Here is a 20,377-nt window from a genome sequence, read left to right as displayed (position 1 = left end):
CAAGGGCCTCCCAGGGCCCTCCCTGCAACGCCCCGCGACGCCCCGCGACGCCCCGCGACGCCCCGCGAGGGCCTATAGATTAAGTCGATCTCGCGAAGCCTCTGCCAAGAGCTGCCTCACTCGCCATGCCGAGTCCCTGCAGACTGATTCAGAGAGTCGTGGTCGTCGCTCTGTCTCCCTCGCACCTACACGGGACGCCGCAGGAGTGCGAGAGAGACAGGCTGCCGTCTTCTTGCCCCCCTGCCAAAGGGTGCCAGCCAGAGGCCGGGGCAACCTGATATGAATCTTACAGCGCAGGATGTACTATATTGAAAAACGGTTCAGGAGACGAACCTACGCAGCCGGTTCCTGCGAACTTCCGTCCGCGTGCACGTCCTGCCAGAGGCTAGGAAAAGTTACGAAAGGCCTCTCTGTGGCGGTCCCCCATTCCCGAAATGGCCATGAAAACGGCTCATTTAGTTCCCGTCGGTCCTGCCCAGGGGTACCGCGAGCGGCGCTGCCAAAAGCCCGCTACCCGAGGCCCCCTGCACAGTGGGCCAGAAGACTGGCGGAGACGGCCAAAATTCTAGGCGCGTTTTGAGCTCCAGTGTCGCTAAATGGGACTCGAACCGAACGTGTGACCCCACCAATGGATTTCTCGTTCAGAGAGCAATCCATTGGTGGGGCCACACGATCGGTTCGAGTCCCATTTAGTGACTCTGAAGCTCAAAACGTGTCTGGGATTTGGCCACCTCCACCGGTCTTCTGGCCCACTGTGCCCTGCCCGCCCCGCCCCCAGTAGGCTGACTCCGCACCGCGCCTCGCCGCCCCGTCTATCTCGCACACGCATGGAGTTCTGCGGGAGTGCGAGAGAGACAGAGCGTCGACCCGCTGCTCGGAAGGAGCCAACGAGCCCTCGGTCCCTGGGGTCGTGCGTTATGCGTGAGGCCCCGTGGTGCCCTGCATGCAGCGCGGTGCTTCGCGTTAGATTTACATTGCCCGCTACGACTCTCATTCCGAGTCGCTCTCGTCGCTCTGTCTCTCTCGCACCTACACGGGACGCCCCATGAGTGCGAGAGAGAAAGCGCGACGAAAATGACTTTCGGAATCAGACTTGCAGTGACACTAGCCCCTGCGCCGCCCCTGCCCAACGACCGACCAACAATTTCGGATCCGCGGTGGAAGGAGTCTGATTCCGAGAGTCATTTTCGTCGCCCTGTCTCTCTCGCACTCATGGGGCGTCCCATACTGGTGCGAGAGAGACGGAACCACGAAAACGACTCTCGGAATCAGTCTGCTGGAGCGGCTGGGGTGTGCACACCAGCGGGGAGTTTGGTTTGAGTTTAGAGCCGCAGTGCCGCGCAGTGCAGTGGCGGCGGTGGATGCAGCCGGGGCTCAAGGGGGCGGGGGGCGCGGGGGCCGCGGGGGCAGCGGGAGCGGGGGCAGTGGCGAGGGAAGGGGGAGGGGGGAGGGGAGCCCCCCGCGAACGCGCTATACCACTGCCAACCTTGCCGCACCACCTTGCCTAGTCAACTTCCAGGGGCTCGGCCTCGGTGGCCTGGTCCAGCGCGCGGCGGACACGCTCCGTCCTGAATTCTCGTTAACCGTAGATAGATTCACGCCCTTCGTCGATAAAGAAGTGGGCTCCGGAACAGCTCCGCGCTGGTTGCGCGGGGCGCGGGAGAGTTGCCGCCCTAGGCTGCCTGCCAGCCCCGACTGCCCGCCCCGCCTGGGCTGCCTGGCTGCCTGGCTGCCTGGCTGAGCGCAGAGTGCTGAATGTTGTGGTGCGTCCAGCAGAAGATTCCGTCTGGCCTGAAACCTGAAATGACTGGCGCGTCGCACAGCGTCGCGAGTGGCAATGCTTGATGACTAAAGCGTGAATCCCGAAACCGAAACGGAGCGTGATGTTCGTGACGCCCTGGATCGGTGCCTAGCGTCGTGATTTCGGAATCATTGCGATCGTTCCGTTCCCTCCGCTCCTGTCCAAGCCCTTGTTGTTGTGCAGGGCTCGGGGCTCGCCTTGACCTCAGGCAACTTCTCATCTGTGATATGACATGGAAGTTTGTGACCAAGTTTCGGGCCTGAGCGGAATATGGTGAGTCTCGAGGCGACTGGAAGTGTGGGAGCTGACTGTCGTCAGGCAGTGGCGCTGTTTTCCAGTGTGCGGGGCTCGTTTTCTGGGTGCAGGGAGAGGTTAGGTGTCGGTCCTACGACGGCCTAGAAAGAGGAAACTCATCTCCCAACGCAACATTTTGAGGAGCGCCAGCCGCGCCGACAGGTCAATGTTTGGGCCACCTCCCTCGTCTCGAAGAGAGAACTGCCCGCCGTGATCTGGTTTCAACATTTTGACCTGTCATCCTCCTGTAAATGACTGTGTCAATGCTAATGGGGGTGTAGCAGGGGGCAGGAGCACCCCACCTTCCCTTGGCAGCGATCTCCTTGTTTCTCAAACCAACTGAAATAACCTGATTATCTGCTCAAGGTCTGAATGGAAATGTAAAACTCTTGAAGATACTTAAAATTCACTCTTCATCTTCTCCAGGTTACTTCCAATTGTAGCTGCTCACTTCCAATGGAAGTGAAAATTGAGTAACGCTGTGGGAGTGGTAACAAGTCAGGCTGAAATTCCCCAGCTGGCTAACTTTCCGCAAGATGGCGTCAGGCCTGCGCCACATAGCAACAGAACCTGGCAACTTGAATCATCGTTTAGACGTTCCAAGCGGTGCCGCTGGCTCAAGTGGTAATACAATGTCTGGTCTAACACCTGATGGTTCTGTAGCTAATGCCTCTAATAGCTTGGGCAACAGTCATCTACATCTCAAAAGAAGTCCGTTACTTCGTAACAAAAAGAAGTCTGTAGCTGGCACTGCATCAGATTCTGTGAGTGACAAGCCCGTTTTTGTCATTTATTCGCCTTGAAGTTGTCTTTGGCTAACTCATTTCTTATTTTCCAATCAGGATGGAAGTGTAGATAGCAATAGCCTCTCTGCAGACTCAAATGCTGAAGTTGCTCACAAACATTCTCCTAAAGGTGTGCCTGTTGGTGAGTGATAATAGGTGCCGTAAAGATGATTTTGTGATAGTACTTTGTACTATACTCTATTACTTCTGTTCTAGTTCAAGGGAAGAAACTTCGACAAAGGCGAGGGTCAGAATGGGAGATTCTTGAAGGACTGAAAGATGGACAAAGGTTCGATAAAAAACCACCTGTATTTACTGGTTATCTTCATAAGAAACGGAAGTGGCCTTTAAAGGGTTGGCACAAGGTAATATAGAACCATACTAAATGTTCATGGTTTTTATAATAATAATAATAATAACTGTTGATAATGTTTCTCTGTTTCAAAACATCTAACATAATTTCTTTAAAAACATTTAGCGGTACTTCCTGGTGGATAAAGGTATTTTAATTTATGCCAAGAGTCCAGTAGACGTTGCCCGTGGCAAGCTGCATGGGTCTGTAGACATTGGTTTATCCGTGATATCCACTAAAAGTAAGCGGAGGAGATTGGATATTGATGCTGAAGAATTCATCTATCATCTCAAGGTTGTTTAAGCTATGTTTTTATTTTTGACTGTGCTACACCAGCTCATCACACAGCAATTGGTCTTGCCATTGGTATAGTTTCTAAAGGTGACATTTTTTTTTTCAGGCCAAAACTCATGAAACATTTGTGAAATGGGTTGATCAGCTCAAGGTACACCGTTTGTATCGGCAACATGTTTTAACCTTCGGTTCAGGGTCAAGGGAAGGCACTCTACCCTTCTCCCCTGGGCACAGAAGTCCAGCACAGCCTAGTGAGTCTCAAACTTGTATCAGACTTGAAGCCTGTCTGCTCTTGCATCGCTTTCCTCAAATGTTCCTTCTTTACAAACATTCAGAATTGCCACTAACACCTCCAGAAAGAGAAACACGTGATGGATCATTGCCCCGTGGGGTAAAATTATCATCACCCCCTTCAAATGTACTGCTACCAGGCACAGGATCTACTGGACGATTGTCTAACTGGATAGTGGACACCCAATCTACTCTGGAGTCATTAAACCGTGAATTGGCACAAGCTGGTCAGACTGTCACTCAACTGAACAGAATTTTAGAGCAGATTGAATCCATACCAACTCTAGATGTTGAGGTACACTGAGATTTTTCATTAATTGCCTACTTGGATATTTGGTTTTTTAAGATCATGTTTACTCAAAGTTGCTGTTGGTTTTCATCTCAAGCCACTTCCTATTGAGGGATCTTCGCCAAATATTAAGAAAGACCGTAAAAAATTTGGACTTCGCAAAAAGAAAAGTTCGAAGGGTAGTTCTATGGATTTATCTGCAGCTGGTTTTAGCCCAAGCAAAAATAATTTTGAACAAGAGTCTGCTTCTCCACTTTCAGTAAGCCAATGTCAAATATCTTGCAGTAAAATGGTTATAATTGAGGAAATTCTCACAAAAATTATTACTTTTTCAGACAAGTTCATTCACAGGCTTATCAACTTCACCAGGAGGACATGTATCTCTAAATCGCTTGAGTAGTAGCAACTCCTCTTTAACTATTGGATCACAGGGCATGACTGCTTCCTTGAGCACTGGCGTTGCTGCTGCAAGGCCTCAGAGTTTGCATGGGGCAGAACACCTTCTGCCTCTAGTTACTTCACCAGCAGACAGCCGTATCTCCTCATCTTGCACTCCAGACAATCAATTACGTGAAGATTTTACCGCACTTGCCAAAGATGGTAAAAAAGGCCTTTGAATCGCATGTGATTTGCTCTTGTATGTGTAATGTCTGTAGTTTAAATAATTTTGTTTTTCTATTTGCAGTTCACAATATTTTGTCCAACGTCCTTTCATCACTTTGTACAGAAAGAGATAGATTGAAAGTAGCTCTTGAATTTGATAACTCTACACTTGCGAATGTTGGCCTGAATAACAGCTCTGTTGGAGGGTTGGGAGCCTTGCCAGGCCTGCGTGCATCGCTAAACCAAGCCCTTCAGCAAAACCAAGATCTTCGCACTCGATTGGCAAGGATTCATGAAGCTGCTGATTTGAGTGATGTTTCTGCTGTTAGTACTCACGTTATCTGATAGCAGTTGCCTTTCTGAAGATCTTTGTGGTCTCACATATTACTTTACTTCTTCATTGTCTTGCCTTTCAGCCGCCAAAGCCCATTCATACATCATTGTCGTACAGTTCTTCATGTATCAGTGCATCGGAATTCTTTGATGCGGAGGAACACCACGACAGCAGTGTAGCAAACACCCCAGCTGATGAAAGAAGAGAAGAAATTGGTGGGAAAATGCAGAATCCAGAGGCAGAGAACGAATTGGATGCAGAGCCTGGTGCTCTCAGCGACACTTCCTCTGAAGCAGGGAGTCTAACTAGTGAAGAAGGCAGTGTTTCCAGTGAAAACAGTGAATTGGCTACTGAAGAATTCAACGCAGTTGAGAATGGTTTGTTCTAACTTCCTCCATTTTTCTTGGTGTGTCTATATCGGTCTATATAGGACATGCCGCACACAGAATTTTCTCTTTGCCCTCTTTTATTTTAGCTGATGGTGGTCAGGCATTGTGCTTGACGGGGCGTCGAACAAAACTACCTGCCCCTCGCCCTGATTCAGAAGGACTGTCGCTATGGAATTTGCTTTGTAAAAATATTGGCAAGGATCTATCCCAAATTTCTATGCCAGTAGCACTCAATGAGCCCTTAAACATGTTGCAGGTGAGAACCCTACAATAAGTCATACAAATGTTTTTGCAATATTATTTTAAAATTGATTTTTGTTGTTTGTAAAATGCAGAGGTTGTGTGAGGAGTTAGAGTACAGTGAGCTGCTTGATAAAGCAGCTGAGTTAAATGACCCACTTGAGCGAATGGTGTGTATAGCTGCCTTCACTGTTTCAAGTTATGGATCTTCATACTTTCGAGCAGGATCAAAACCATTTAATCCCTTGCTTGGTGAAACTTATGAATGTGTCCGTGAAGACAAAGGATTTCGTTTTATAGCTGAGCAGGTTTGTTAGGTGTCAATTCTTTTTTATAATAATAATAGATTGTGCTTCTTTCTCACTTAATGTCTGATCTCATGACAGGTTAGTCACCATCCACCTGTCAGTGTCTGCTATGCAGAATCACGCAATTTTCTATTTTGGCAAGATACAAGAATTAAAACGAAGTTTTGGGGAAAATCAATGGAATTTCAGCCCACTGGTATGTCGTGTATGCCTGCAACTTGCAATCTTCATTTAATTTCAGTTTGTAATCTATCGATTGAAGTGGTTAATAAACCATCATTAATTTTTTTAGGTGTTGTAAATCTTCAGTTACCAAGAACAGGTGATGTTTACCAATGGAACAAAGTGACAACTTGTGTTCATAACTTGTTTGGAGGGCAGCGATGGGTAGATCAGTATGGGGAGCTTCGTATCACAAGCAACTCTGGTATCAGTTGCAAACTTACATTTGTAAAGGTACAATTCAGGCCCAACTCACTATTCGAATGTCAGAGTAAAGGACATTGATCTAATTCTTTTTAATTTGCACTTTTCCAGGCTAGTTATTGGTCTGCTAAACGTCATGAAGTTTATGGACATGTTTATGATGAAAATGGCAAAGAAGTCAGGAAACTATTTGGCAAGTGGAGTGAGGCTTTGTACTGTGGTGTTGCTCCTGCTGCGAAGTGTATATGGAGAAGAGGTACTTTTTCTCTTTCCAGGCTTATTATGTTTTTAAATTTTTTTACCATAGCTGTGGTTTTAACCATGATTTTATTTGTGTTTGAAACAGGTACTATGCCAGAGGATTTTGAAAGATACTATGGCTTCACACGATTTGCCATTGAGCTCAATGAGCTAGATTCAGAAATGGCAAAGTATCTTCCTTGCACTGATACTCGCTTCCGCAAAGATCAAAGGTGGGCTTGGACTGTCAGCACACATTTAATATTTTCCCTCATTGATAAAAAGTGGCTATGACTATGGCAAGAATTATCTCTTCAATGTTTTAATTTGTTTTTTAGAATGCTAGAGGAGGGAAACTTGGATGCTGCTGAAGAAATAAAAATGAACCTGGAACAAGCACAACGGGAAAGGCGTAAGACAATGGAGTTGGAAGGGGTACAGCATGAACCACTATGGTTCAAGTAAGTACAGTTTAACTATTTGCCCACTCTAAATATTGATGTTCGAAAACTCACTTCATGTTTTGTTGGGATATTTCAGGCGGAGGGCCTTGAGCAATGGTGAAGAAATATGGGAATATAATCACAAGTACTGGGAATGCCGCAAATCTCCAGGATTCGTGAACATGCCCATTCGGCCCTTGTGGTAATTTAGTCATAGGTCAATTATTTCCTTTAAGGACGATAAGAAACTGTCAAATACATTATATTCCAACAAGTTTCATTTTAACTTAAATACTGTATTGCTTCTTTCTCTTATATGCTGGAAGCATTTCATACCTGCTTGCAAATTTTCCTGTTACCTAGTTTCACATGTTTAAAACATAATTTTGATGTGAGCAAGCTGTAACATTTAAAAGCAAATGTATTCCAGCCTCCTCCAAACTAAATGTCAGCAGTTTATTTTTTGCTCTTTTAAGTACTGGTTCCTCATAGTTTCAAAACCCCTTCAACTTTACTTTCTATGGCAGAAGAGAGTACTGAATAGAGAATAATGCCTTTGCCCAAAATAGGTGAGTGGTGCTGTCCTGACAATCATGTAGTATCTCTTGCCAAGGGGTTAAAGGAGCACACTTGTTTTGTACAAATATCAAATTGGGGGCAGCGTATGGCTCCATGTCACTTTCATTCGTGTTCACTTTGTATTGCAGTATTATACGTTGTATGTTGCACTGCTTTTGTGTTCGTTGATTTTGCAATCGTACTTCCTCTTCTGCTTCTGACCCTGTAAGTTTCATTATTTTTTATGCTAAAGTTACTTTTGTGGCTGCAAAGGAATGCATAATGTTATTTTAATTATCAAATTTAAACCTATTTTCTGTGGAAATTTATGCTCCATGTCCTTTCTTGTCCTGTTTTTGTTTTTGTTTTTTGTTTTGAAGCACTTGTTAAAATATTGTTCTGGGGTTTTCCCCATTTTAAATGCGAGGTCTACTTGTATGATGTGGATTGTTTATGAACTAGAATTCCTTAGTAAAGGTATGTTCGATGCTGCTGTTAGTGAATGTTTCTTATGCTGTGCTTAGAATTTGTGCATACCTCTTTACAAGAAATTTTCTTGAAAGTTAACTATATAAAACTTTAGAACTGTGATAAGTGGGAGCTGAAAAGTCTTGTGGTTAGTTAAATTGCTAGATTGAAGACAATGAGTCCTGTTGATCGAGGAGTTCTGTCAGTCCTTAAGTCTCCCAAACACTGAACTGTAATTTTTTATTGATCTGTTTCATTATGAAATTTGTATTTAGAGTGGCTGCAGGCTGCATTTTGTCCCTATTTCAGTCTAGTAGCAGCTGCTATGAGTTTGTGCTACTACGTTAAAACAATACTTTGTGGAAGCACATTTTGCTGCGTGTGTAACTTTTGTGTTTATTTTTATTTTGGAATATACGTATTGTATTTATATACCCTTGAATTGTACAAAGTTGGTAGGGTCATGTGGCGAATTTTGATAAAGTTGTTACAAGTAAATTTAATGTCAAGGTCTATTTATTTTTTTGATTTGTTTCAACTGAAAATGATTTTAAAGTCTCAGGGTAGCATGTGTTGTCAGTTAAGAAGTAACCTGCTCAAACTAAAGTCATTGTTTATTTGCACCTATGTAGAGAACAGTCCTGGAGTGTTGTGGTGCTGTTAATATTTATGTTAAAAATTTCAACTCTATATTGTGCCTAATATTGGTCTTCCTCATGGTGTGCTAGTACTGTCAGTGAGGTACTATCATTCTTTACTGAAGCATGTATTCCATTAATTTTGTTGCACTTATTAGTTGTTCCATGCAGTATTTTTATGATGAAAGATAGCTTAATCAAATTTCAGCAAGCAGGCTCTTGCAATGTATTTCAACATTTGTATATAGCACAATATGTTGCAATCAGAAAATGTGGATTTTAAAGAATGTGATGAGTAAACATAAGTTGACATAAGCCTTGACATTTTGGAAGCCTCTATACTTCTGGAACATTTGCTCATGATCAGATTATGACCTTTCCAAGTTTCATCTGTGTTTTTGTTGTTGTTTTTTTTGGAGGGATCTGTTGTAGTCTATAGTTATTCTTAAGTTTTACTACTGTGTTTCTCTGAGTTGAAGCTGCTCTCGTTTGTCTGGTTTTGACTGCTCCAAACGTGAGTATAGGTAGTACACACATTCAACAATGTCAAACAAAATTAAGGTGCAGCTTATATTCAGAGATAAACGGTATCAACTACTTTAAAGACAAATACCACATGCTGACTTTGTGCTTTGGTCGCATAATTTGCCATTATTCTAATGTGTCATTAATATTTTTTTCATCATAAGTGATTAATAGGAGCTATGGATTTGTGCTCTTATTCTCATTAATTGCAAATGTTGTTAAGGAAACATGAATTACCAGCAAAGCAACGAATTTACTTGTTTTATTTCTAAGAAAGTGTGCCTGTTTTATGTTTTCTGATCTGTTTGTGTTTGTCTCATGCTTTTTGTTGTTTACATGGCATGTGTACAGAATTGCCTGTTGTAACTTGCTTCTGTAGTCCGGTTTGAAGACGTTTCTAAATTAACTAAGATAAAGAAACTAAAATTTCATGGCTATTCATGAATTTCCATTATGTTTTGCTGAATTCTATGCTGCCTGTGTCCAATCAATTGATTTCAAGGTTACCGTATTGCTACTTTATTTTGTTGTTTTGAGAAATTTAAATAGAAAAGTATCTTCTTGTTGATGACGTTTTTTGGTGATTGAACTTCGGTATTTATTCTCATTATAATAATGTGTTGGTCATAAAATGACCTGCAATGTAAATTCAGAGTGTCACGGTATGCTTTTAGGCACATTCCAGGATTGTCTTAATGATTTCCGCTCCTTAGCTTTTCATCAAAGGTGATAGCACGCACTACCCCTCCCCCATTGTTTATAAAGTATTACATAGAGCACTGGCAGTCTCTGCATTCTCAGTGACAAAGCCTATTTATTGGTATTGTATTACCATTGCCATTTATGTTTTGCATTTTGCTGCTTTTTTACGTCAGATGTTTGGAATTTTTCATTTATAAAAAAACATTTTTCAAATCCTAAAGGCTGAGTTAGGTTTTCACTGTCAACTTCTGTAGTGCGTTGTACAAGTACAGTGAAGTGGCTAAGGTCTGCTTCTGGGAGGCAATAGATTCATACAACCTGTACCTTCAATGTACCCATTTCATGCATCCCGCACACCCACCTTCTTTTTAAAAAAAATATTTGAAGATTTTCATGACTTTCTGACGTTTCTCAAAGCACTATGCGCCCAAACATAAGCATGTGTGTACAAAGGTTTGCTGCATAGCAGGGTTTTTGAGATGTCAGAAGGTCACAAAGAACGGGTTATTTGCTGTTATGCGTAGCATGACAATGTCATTAAGTTGCAGAAAGGCTAAGAGGGAAACCATCTGGAAGGAAGGTTTGATGGTGTCTTTACGTGTATTGAAGTTTTATTTGTGATTTTTCTTCGACCCTACATCGTGTAGTTCTTTTCTTTTCCTATTTTGTCTTCCAGAAATATGCTTTGCAGTTTCAGAGTGATACTCTAAGGATGATTGTGATGAATGTTTTCCTATATTAAAACATTATTGATGATAAGACACAGCTTCAATTTTGAGGGAAAATACTTTCCCAATTCAAGTTGTATTGCATTCAAATCAAGTGTTTGCTGAGAATATGCTGCTATGGAAGCAGTGTCTGAGTCATTTTTAATTACTAGCTCTTATAATTTGTTCATTCTCATTGCTTGCTCAACTGCAACCCTTTTTTTTTCCCTCTTTGATTTTAGTCATATTCATGTGCAATACATTAGAAACTTCCATGTGTTTATATTAGGGGAGAAACAAGCTTGTATCTTAGTGTCTTTAAATGGAAGTGGTCTAAAATTTTCTCTTGTGTTGTAAGCTATAGAAAAATGTTTCCATGACATTTATTAGTATTGTTCCATTCTTATTTTTTTGTTGGTTCTTTGTTGTGTTGTTGTTTAAGATGTCATTTTTTATGTCCCTCAGGCTATTAGAACACGTTCATTCTACAAAGGAACTAAGACAAGTAATTCATGTTTTCTCCATTTTACTACCAAAAAGTCTTTCTACTTAAAGGACTTCTCTGTGGGCTGTTTTGACAATGCAAGTCTTACCAATGTTCATCAATTATTACTTCTGTCTCATTTAGGCAACAGAAGTGTAGTACCCTTCTTCAACAGAAGTGTAGTACCCTTCTTCTTTTTCAAATCTTGTTCATTAAAATGGGTTGGCATTACTCAATGTCCTTTGTTCATTCTCCCCTGGCCTCAGGCATGTTAGTACATTGGTGATGGGGAGTGGTCAATCTTGCAGCTTTCTTTTTTTTGTAAGAACAACAATAGTCCCTCTCCTTTTTGGTTTAAAAAGCTTTTATTTATATGTTACAATTTATGATATTGTGATGCATGGGTCATGTTCTTTGTATTTTGCCAATGTCCTTCATGGGAAAAATACATTATGATAATTTAAGATTAATGTTTAATATTTTTAAAAAAATGTTGGACGCGTGGATACTGGAACATTCTATCATATCTCAGGTTCGCGTGCGTGCAGGCAAAATGTTTCCAAAACCATGAAAGGATATCACCCATAAATAATACAATATCTTGCTTTGTGTTGAGTTCAATATTCATCACGTGTCAACATTGTGATGTAATTGTGATTGTAAGTTAACTTATCTTTTAAAAGTGAAAATGACTTGGGTAATATGTATCCACTGTGTTAAGATTGTCAATTCTTTGATAAATTGTAGACTATATTGTTCACTTATTTTAAATAACTTCACCCGATATAACATTAAAATTTATTGTATGCATTACAAAAACAACAATAACTATCTGCATAATGGAGATAAAGAGATTTCTTAAAAGTTGAACCTGATACACTCACAAAATAAAATAATTCAAAAACATTTCAGAACATCACAAGCTTCATGATAAAAAATCTTTCACTAATTTAATTGGTTACCAGAAATGTTTATTGTTGTGAGAGATGTTTGGTCAAGGGCAACTTGGATACAGGTTCGTTTAATTGTACTTTGCCAAGTTTTGTGAGTAGGAGCTGTGTAGCAGACAGGTGAGCAAGAGGACATCAATTTGAGTCTGATTTTTGACTGTTCTGTTTGCTTGTTGTACTCCTGAAATAAATAACTCCTCACAACATACCAGTTTCTATTCTTTACTCCTACAATTGCATTCTTGTATATACTGTGAGTTTCCTTTCAGAAATGTAACCTAACATCAGTTCCAAGAATGCTTAAGTGCATTCAATGCAACCACAGTCTTATCCCAGAGCTAAAAGCTGTTTGTCTGAAGTAACTGAAAAGTATCTTTTTCTTCCTCAAAATCAGTACTCAGTCAGTGAAATTAAGTTTTTAGCAGCACCTGCTTGTAGTACCACATAACACCATTACACTACCTCTTTAATGGCATTATAAAATAGACACCCTCTCATCATGTTTGAAGAAAGAATTGAAGAAAGTTTCGACCTAGTTCACAATTTCAGGCAAAATGTTCTCAAATGGAACGGTTTCAAAAACGTGTGCAAGGCGTCTTGAATGAAAGTGTCATATTGACGTATTTTTTACTCCATTCTATACTGAAGGGATCACAATGCCACAGAGACACAAACTAATTTGTTTTTACAAATAGAGAGAGAGAGAGAGAGAGAGAGAGAGAGAGAGAGAGAGAGAGAGAGAGAGAGAGAGAGAGAGAGGGGTGCTAAAGATTTTCATTTATCAAATATGCAATTAAAAGGTGGACGACTTTTTTTTCTGACAGCAAGAAAATAATTTTTAGGATGGTTATGTTGCTGTTCCTTATTGCACCTCAACGTAGTGCAGACTGGAGGAAAGGGGCTTCCCTAACTCCAAATGATGGAGTCCGAGTCTCACCAAAGTCACAGTTCGCCAAGACAAATTTTGCACCAACATTGTTTGTTTGCGAAAGCTTGAGAGTTTCTAGCTGGATATTTAATTTTAGAAAGAAATAACAGCGGAGAAAATTTTCAAAAAATTGTGCGGACTTGAGTGAGACTCGAACCCGCAGCGGACGGGTGAAAAGTGAGAGCGGAAGGCACGCTCATCGCCGGGGGCCGCGCAGGACCTTCTCGGCGCGGATGGAGGCGGGCAGGCGCACGCCGGCCTGCTTGAGCTGCTGCACAGTGCAGCAGACGACGAGTCCCTTCCGCACCTCGCCCAGCAGGTCCGTGGGCCAGCCGTGCTCGGCGCACCGGTCCTCGCAGAGGTGCGACGCGGACCGATCGCGGCCCGTCAGGGTGGGGTTGTTGGCCACGGCCAGCGCGATGCCGCTCTTGGTGGCCGGGTCGTAGATGACCTGCGGGAGGAAAAGGAGGGCGTCCGAGGGGTGTGATCGCTGCAGGCTCATTCCGAGAGTCGTTTCCGTCGCTCTCTCACTCACGGTGTGGCTTGCATGGGTGCGGGAGAGACAGAACGACAAAAACGACTCTCAGAATCTGTCTGCAAGGGGTGAAAAACGGGACTCCCCCGCACAGTGGGGCAGAAGACCGGTGGAGGCGGCCAAAATTCTAGACGCGTTTTGAGCTCCAGTGTCGCTAAATGAGACTCGAACCGAACGTGTGACCCCGACTGATCTCCGATCCAGGAATTCATTAGTGGGATCACACGCTCGGTTCGAGTCCTGTTTAGCGACTCTGGAGCTCAAAACGCGCCGAGAGTTTCGGCTGCCCGCCGGTCTTCTCACCCCCTGTGCCTCGGAGCGCACAGCTAGTTGCATGTCTTCCAGGCGCTTCAAGCTGAAGGCTGAAGCTACACGTGGTATGCGTACCTTCCATATGTGCTCCGGGACAGGGATCTTCCGCTTGAGCGGTTCCAGGTAGATGGCCACCTTCTTGCCGTCCCCGTTGGTGAGCGTCAACACCCCGTGCGTGCCCGTGTACACCATGAGGTCGGCCTGCATCTGCAGCAGGTGGACAGGAAGAAGATGACTCGGTGTGCCCTGTGTGTCTCTCTCGCACTCATGGGGCGTCTCGTGGAGGTACGAGAGAGACAGCGTCGGGATCAGTCTGGGGACGATGTCGGCGCGAGAGGGAGAGAGAATAAGTGGTCCTACCTGCGATGCGACCTTCCGGGCCAGGTTCTCCACCACCTTCCAGTGGCCGCCGTTGATGGAGGAGAACTGCGGCGCGACGTTGGCGTAGAAGTAGGTGGCCCACTGGTGGGGCGCCCAGAGGAAGTCGCCGTCGGGGCTGAGGTGGCCGCGCACCAGCGGCGACACGTCCAACACCTCCTTGGCGCGCCTCGTGCCCAGCAGCTGCATCAGGGTGGCCTGCTGCCGGCTCTGCAAATGTGGAGACGGCCGAGAACGAGTTCAAAACGTGCGGGCGTGGCGGCGACTCGACGACTCGTCGCAGTGGATTTGCCAGAAAACCGGCGCCGGCGGACAAAACTCTGGACGCGTTTTGAGCTCCAGAGTCGCTGAACAGGACTCGAACCGCACGAGTGACCCCCACAAATGGATCCCTCATGTGGAGAGCAATCCATTGGCGGGGTCACGCGTTCGCTTCGAGTCCCATTTAGCGACTCTGGTGCTCAAAACGCGTGTAGAGTTTTGGCCGCCGGCGCCGCTCTTCTGGCAAATCCACTGTGCTGCACGCTGCACCTACCTTCTTGTAGGCGTCGTCCGGGCTATAGCCAGCGTACAGGTCACTGAGCCCCTGGTGGAAGGCGGGCCGCTTGGACTCGTCCTGCGCCGCGTCGATGGCGCCGCCGTGCAGCTTGTGCGCTGCGTACAGTGTGGCGCCCAGGTCCACGTTGTGGCAGACGCCGAAGAGCGGCACGAAGCCCACGCCGCTCACGTTGAAGCCCACGTTGAACCACCGGCCGCCCTCGCCACACTTGCTGCCCTAACCAGTAGCCACCAACGACACGTCATCTTTTTGCCCTTCTGGCGCCGAAATTCGCAAAATTCGGACGTCGACGCCGGGCGCCTGCAGACCGATTCCAAGCACTGCACAGCGTTGCCAGAGGACCGGTGGAGGCGTTTAAAAGCCCTGACGGGTCTTGAGCTCCTGAGTCGCTAAATGGGACTCGAACCGAAGGTGGCACCACCAATAGATTGCTCTCCGAATGAGGAATCCATTGGTGGGGTCACACGTTCGGTTCGAGTCCTGTTTAGACACTCTGGAGCTCAAAACACGTCGAGAATTTTGGCCGCCTCTTCCGGCTTACTGAGCACTGCTCTCCACAGTCTGTCTCTCTCGCACTCATGGAGCTTCCCTGGGAATGCGAGAGAGACAGGCCGACCACAGCGTTGCTCGGAATCAGTCTGCTGGGTCGGCACTGCCACGGCACTGCCACGGCACTGCCGCGGTAGGTACTCACCGGTCTGAGCTCGGCCTGGGCGGGCTTCTTGCACGTCAGGTCGCGGCTGTTGATGGCCTTGGGGATGGGGGACGCCACGGCGCGGAGGGCGCCCGCGTCGCACTCCAGGACGCCGTGCTGCTGGGTGATGCCGATCACCTGCGATTCGAGGCACAGTCAGAGAGGCCTTCTCTACACATACTTTTCCGATCCGGATGCGGCGAGGGAAACAACTATAGACTCCTCCCAGCAAAAGAAGCTTATCTTTAACCTAGTGGACAAGGTAGGCCTTTTGCTGCGAGGCGTCGACTTGGAAGTCAACTTTTCACGACTTTTGACGTCTTGGAGGAAGTTTGCAGACACCGAGGCACAGGCCGCAGAAGGCCAAAATTCTAGACGCGTTTTGAGCTCCAGTGCCGCTAAATGGGATTCGAACCGATCGTGTGACCCCACCAACGGATTGCTCTCTGAACGTGGAATCCATTGGTGGGGTCACACGTTCGGTTCGAGTCCCATTTAGCGACTCTGGAGCTCAAAACGCGTCAAAACGCGTCTCGAGTTTTGGCCGCCGGTGCCGGTCGTGGCCTGGTCGTGGCCCACGGTGCGAGCACGGTGCGAGTGACTCCTACCTGGTTGCGCGACCCCGGGCACGAGGCGACGAAGCTCTGCCCCCTGTCCAGGTGCAGCACCTTGCTCCTGTTGTTGCGGACGGGCAGCAGCCACGAGGGCGGCCGACTCCGGTTGTTGACGAGCAGCGCGGTGCTGCGACCCGTGAAGCCGCCGTCCACGTTCAGCGAGCAGCCTGCGAGGGGCAGTGGAACGGTGCAGAAGCATTGGAGCAGCGGAACAGTGGAGTAGTAGAGCAGCGGAACACTGGGGGAGTTGAACAGTGGAGCGGAGGAACAGGGGAACAGAGGAACAATTGAGTAGGAGAACAGCGCAACAGTGGAACAGAGGAGCAATGGAACATTGGAGTAGTGAACAGTGTATCAGTCGGTAACAGTGGAGCATAGGGACAGTGCACCAGCGGAAGAGAGGAACAGTGCAGCGAAACTTAAAAAATAAAAAACACTCGGAAACACCCGTTCTTCGGTCGTCGCGTGTGTCGTCTGGCGGATCTGGCGGCGGCGAGCGCCTTACGAGCGGCGGGTAGGCAGCCCGCCACGCCCCGCCGCTCGACAGGCGCGTCCACCGGCCGGGCGCTTCGCTCGCAGCGCTTCACGCCGAGCCGCCACCCGCACCGCTACTTTTCCCTTGCTTTCGAGCTCGGAGCCAACGCCAGGGTGTCCCGGGGAAACTCTTCGACGGCGCCAACCACGAACGCCTTGCCAACCAAGATCCAAGAAGTAAGAAACGGGCCAAGTTTCAGTGAGACTTTTTGCCGGAGAGCGAGCGTTCCACGCGCCTTGTGCGACCGCTGTCGAGTCCAGGCTTTTGTGCGCCAGGGTCCGTCGGAGGGGGGATGTGGGGGGGGGGGCACTACTAGGACCGCGCAAGGACCTCGCGGCGATATCAACAGCTAGAGCTGCCCAGCCCAATGTTGTGAGGAGGGCCGCTGTTGTCCAGTGTAGCGCGGCGGCACAGCCCGGCACAGCCCTGCACAGCCCTGCCAGGACCAAGCCTTTGTCCCGGGTCGTCGTTCGCGTCCCTGCGGCCAAACGTCAAAATAAACCGAAATAAACCGAAAAGCGATCGAGAACGCCAAATGACGCTGCGCACCATTCCAAGGCAGTCCGAAAGTCTGTCGCGTGTCAAAAATGTCACGACAGTTTCGAGCCAGTGTCACGGCTTTCCGCCCGGGCGGGTAGAGCTTCGTTCAGGTGCTGTAGCCACGGTGCACAGTGGGCCAGGGGACCGACGCCGGCGGCCAACACTCGAGACGCGCTTTGAGCTCCAGAGTCCCTAAACAGGACTCGAACCGAGCGTGTGACCCCACCAATGGCTTCCTCGTTCGGGGAGCAATCCATTGGTGGGGTCACACGATCGGTTCGAGTCCCATTCAGCGACTCTGGAGCTCAAAACGCGTCCGGATTTTCGGCCGCCTGCGCCGGCCTCCGGGCCCGCTGTGCGGTGCGCTTCACCATCCGTCTAATTTTACAGACAGCTGCCGTGGCGCTGCCACCGTCTGCAGTATCCGAAACGGTCGGAAGTGTACCGGGCAGCTCTACGCCTCATGCTCCAGCAGGCCCCGCGACGCCCCACGGCCCCGCGGCCCCACGGGCCCCACCGGGGGACCAACTTAACTCATCTCGGTCCGGGCCCGGCCAGCCCGGCCGGCCCGGCCGGGACAACGCGACTGTACACACGGCGACCGTCGTCGCGGAGCTCGTCCAGCTCGTCCAGCTCGTCGCGAAGGCTCTGCTCCGCTGTGCTCCGCTCAGCTCCCCTTTCCCCGTGACGCGGCTGGCGCGGCTGGCGCGACGCGACCAGTAGACTCACTCCGAAGAGTCGCCCTGTCTCTCTCGCGCCCGCGCGAAACGCCCCGCGCGCGAGAGAGAGACACGGCGACTCTTTGGAGCCGGCCTGCAGGCCCAGGATATGACGCGGCTCCGCCGTGGCTCCGCGGAGGCCCTGGCAGCCCGCCGCACTTGCCGTCCAGCTCGCCGTCCAGCTCGCCGCGCCGCACAGTGGATTTGCCAGAAGACCGGTGGATGCGGCTGAAACTCCAGACGCGTTTTGAGCTCTTGAGTCGCCAAACAGGACTCGTACGGAACGTGTGACCCCATCCATGGATTCCTCGTTCGGAGAGCAATCCATTGGTGGGGTCACACGTTCGGTTCGAGTCCCATTTAACGACTCTGGAGCTCAAAACGGGTCCCGTAGTTTGACCGCCTCCACCGGTCTTCTGGCACACTGTGGGCCGGAGGCGCTAGTACGGCCTGCGACCCGCACGCCGGCCGTGCGGCGCCGCGCGGCCTCAGTGTGGCCGATGCGCCAAGGCCGGCCCAATAAGTACGTGGCGGCGGTGATCGAAGTTCACGGCCGACTTGAAATACCCGGGGAGGTACTTGTTGCCCCGGCCCGGCCCTGCGGACTGATTCCGAGCACGTCGCTCTGCCTCACTCGCACCTATGCGAGGCGCCCTATGAGTGGGAGAGAGACGAGAGCAGTGTTCGGAATCAGCCTGCTGTGGAGTGCGGGCTGCGGGCTTCCCCCAAAGCGCTCGGGTAAATATTGGAGCCCTAAGCACACACCCCCTTCGCTGCTTATCCAGGGGCGGCTTGAGGGGAGAGGGAGGAGGGCATGGACGCACCCATCTCCACGGTGGCACCCACCGCCCACCGCCCTCTGCGCTGCCGGCAGGGCCAGGGCAGGGCCAGCGCAGGGCAAGGAGGTCGCCCCTGAAGTATCCGTTGACTCCTGCCGGCCTTGCAGGGACCAATGGGACGGGGCAGCCGGGGGCGAGGGCCATGGGCGGCCGTGGGGGCACGGGTCACGGACGGTCTTGCTGGGCATCGTGGACTCCGCCATGAACCCCCCCATGGACCCGGCCACACAGTGGGCCAGAGGATCGGTAGAGGCGGCCAAAACTTGGACGTGTTTTGAGTTCCATAGCCGCTGAATGAGACTCGAACCGCACGTGTGACCCCACCAATGGATTGCTCTCCGAAAGAGGAATCTATTGTTGGGGTCACACGTTAGGTTCGAGTCCTGCTTAGCAACTCTGGAGCTCAAATCACGTCTAGAGTTTTGTCCGCCTCCACCGGTCATCTGGCCCACTGTGCGCCATGGACGCGCTCCCTTAGGACCGTCCTACCGCCCTTGACCTTGGCCCGCTGAGTTTGGTTCGAACCGCAGCGCGCCGCCTGCCTCTCGGCACGCCGGGGCACGCCGGGCAAGACAGCACGCGCTCGGGCACAACAAGAAAGAACACGGGCAGGCTGACGACCAGCGACGCGGGCGGACAGGACAGACAGCCAGACGAACAGCCGGACGGACGGACGGACAGACGGACGGAATGGCGGCCGACAGGTAGTGACCTCATCGCAAGTTGTAATCAGTGGCGCATGCAGGCGCCCCATTCCGCGGGGTCGCGTCTCATCGCCCTGTCTCTCTCGCGCTTATGGGGCGCTCGGTAGGGGTGTGAGAGGCGGGGAGATTCCGCGGACGGTCACAGGCGGGGAGGGGCAGGGGGTTGTTGTCCTCCTCGGTGCGTCCGGAGTGGATTTAAATACCACGCACACAATGCGTGTGAGCACTGCACTGGAACACGCGCGTCGGCTCCGTCGCACCCTTCGGACACTGGCGAACGAGCTGGCGAACTGCCCCCGGGACACCCGAGACGCGCACTCATTCGTACCTCCCGCGGTGCTGGCGTCGAGCGACCTCGCGAGGGCGCCGTGCGAGGCCATGAGCAGCAGTACGGCGACGACGCCCTGGACGCCCTGGACGCTCTCGGCGAAGGTGAAGGTGGACCTCCTCATGGCTGGCGAGTGGACGCTGTGGACGCTGCCGACGGCCGACGCCTTGGACTCGGCGTGCTGCGAGTGCTCGGCGTGCGCGGCGTGCTCGGCGCGGATCGTCCGTGACGCTCGGCGCTGCCCGTCAACGTCGTGCTGTTCTGGACCTCCGCGACGCGACTGGCTACAGCGCACCAAGAAGCTGCCTAGCCGCCGGCTCGCTTGCGAAGGCTTGCGAAGGCTCCCGCAGGCCGACTGTGCTTTCGTCGCTCTGTCTCGCTCGCACTCTCGTGGCGTCCGGCACCGGTCGGCACCGGTCCGGCAGGCGTGCGAGAGAGGCAGAGAGACACAGCGACGAAGCGCGGCTCGGAATCAGCTCGCAGGCTCCAGGCCTCCCCCTCCCCGCCTCCCTCTTTTCCTGGAGGCCCTCGCCCTCGGAAACGATTAGCCCCGAAATGCCTCACCTTTCTT

General features: G+C 49.4%; 2 protein-coding genes across 3 annotated transcripts; one reads left to right on the top strand and one right to left on the bottom strand.

Moving 5' to 3' along the window:
- Nucleotides 1-1,731: 1,731 nt before the first annotated feature.
- Nucleotides 1,732-12,329, top strand: LOC117647837 (oxysterol-binding protein-related protein 6-like). Of its 2 annotated transcripts, XM_034389812.1 has the most exons (19): nucleotides 1,732-2,074; nucleotides 2,522-2,859; nucleotides 2,938-3,022; nucleotides 3,097-3,245; nucleotides 3,359-3,526; nucleotides 3,633-3,777; nucleotides 3,862-4,112; nucleotides 4,204-4,365; nucleotides 4,442-4,706; nucleotides 4,792-5,033; nucleotides 5,126-5,420; nucleotides 5,519-5,688; nucleotides 5,768-5,980; nucleotides 6,059-6,176; nucleotides 6,273-6,436; nucleotides 6,518-6,662; nucleotides 6,753-6,879; nucleotides 6,985-7,107; nucleotides 7,187-7,325. In XM_034389812.1, exons 2-19 carry the CDS (start codon nucleotides 2,632-2,634, stop codon nucleotides 7,293-7,295), a joined length of 3,159 nt encoding a protein of 1,052 aa, XP_034245703.1. In that variant the 5' UTR covers nucleotides 1,732-2,074; nucleotides 2,522-2,631; the 3' UTR covers nucleotides 7,296-7,325. The 2 variants fall into 2 exon arrangements, with proteins under 2 accessions (XP_034245703.1, XP_034245711.1); XM_034389820.1 differs by lacking the exon at nucleotides 1,732-2,074 and having other exon boundaries at nucleotides 2,632-2,859; nucleotides 7,187-12,329.
- LOC117647852 lies at nucleotides 11,956-20,072 on the bottom strand. Its single transcript, XM_034389828.1, has 7 exons — nucleotides 19,807-20,072; nucleotides 16,136-16,308; nucleotides 15,528-15,665; nucleotides 14,810-15,049; nucleotides 14,257-14,484; nucleotides 13,972-14,103; nucleotides 11,956-13,500 (listed from the first exon to the last, which is right to left on the bottom strand). The coding sequence occupies exons 1-7, from the start codon at nucleotides 19,928-19,930 to the stop codon at nucleotides 13,246-13,248; spliced, it is 1,290 nt and encodes a 429-aa protein (XP_034245719.1). The 5' UTR covers nucleotides 19,931-20,072; the 3' UTR covers nucleotides 11,956-13,245.
- Nucleotides 20,073-20,377: the final 305 nt, after the last annotated feature.

Source organism: Thrips palmi, unplaced genomic scaffold (genome assembly GCF_012932325.1).
Source record: "Thrips palmi isolate BJ-2018 unplaced genomic scaffold, TpBJ-2018v1 HiC_scaffold_10, whole genome shotgun sequence".
NCBI lineage: Eukaryota > Metazoa > Arthropoda > Insecta > Thysanoptera > Thripidae > Thrips > Thrips palmi.
This window is presented reverse-complemented; position numbering and strand designations above follow the sequence as displayed.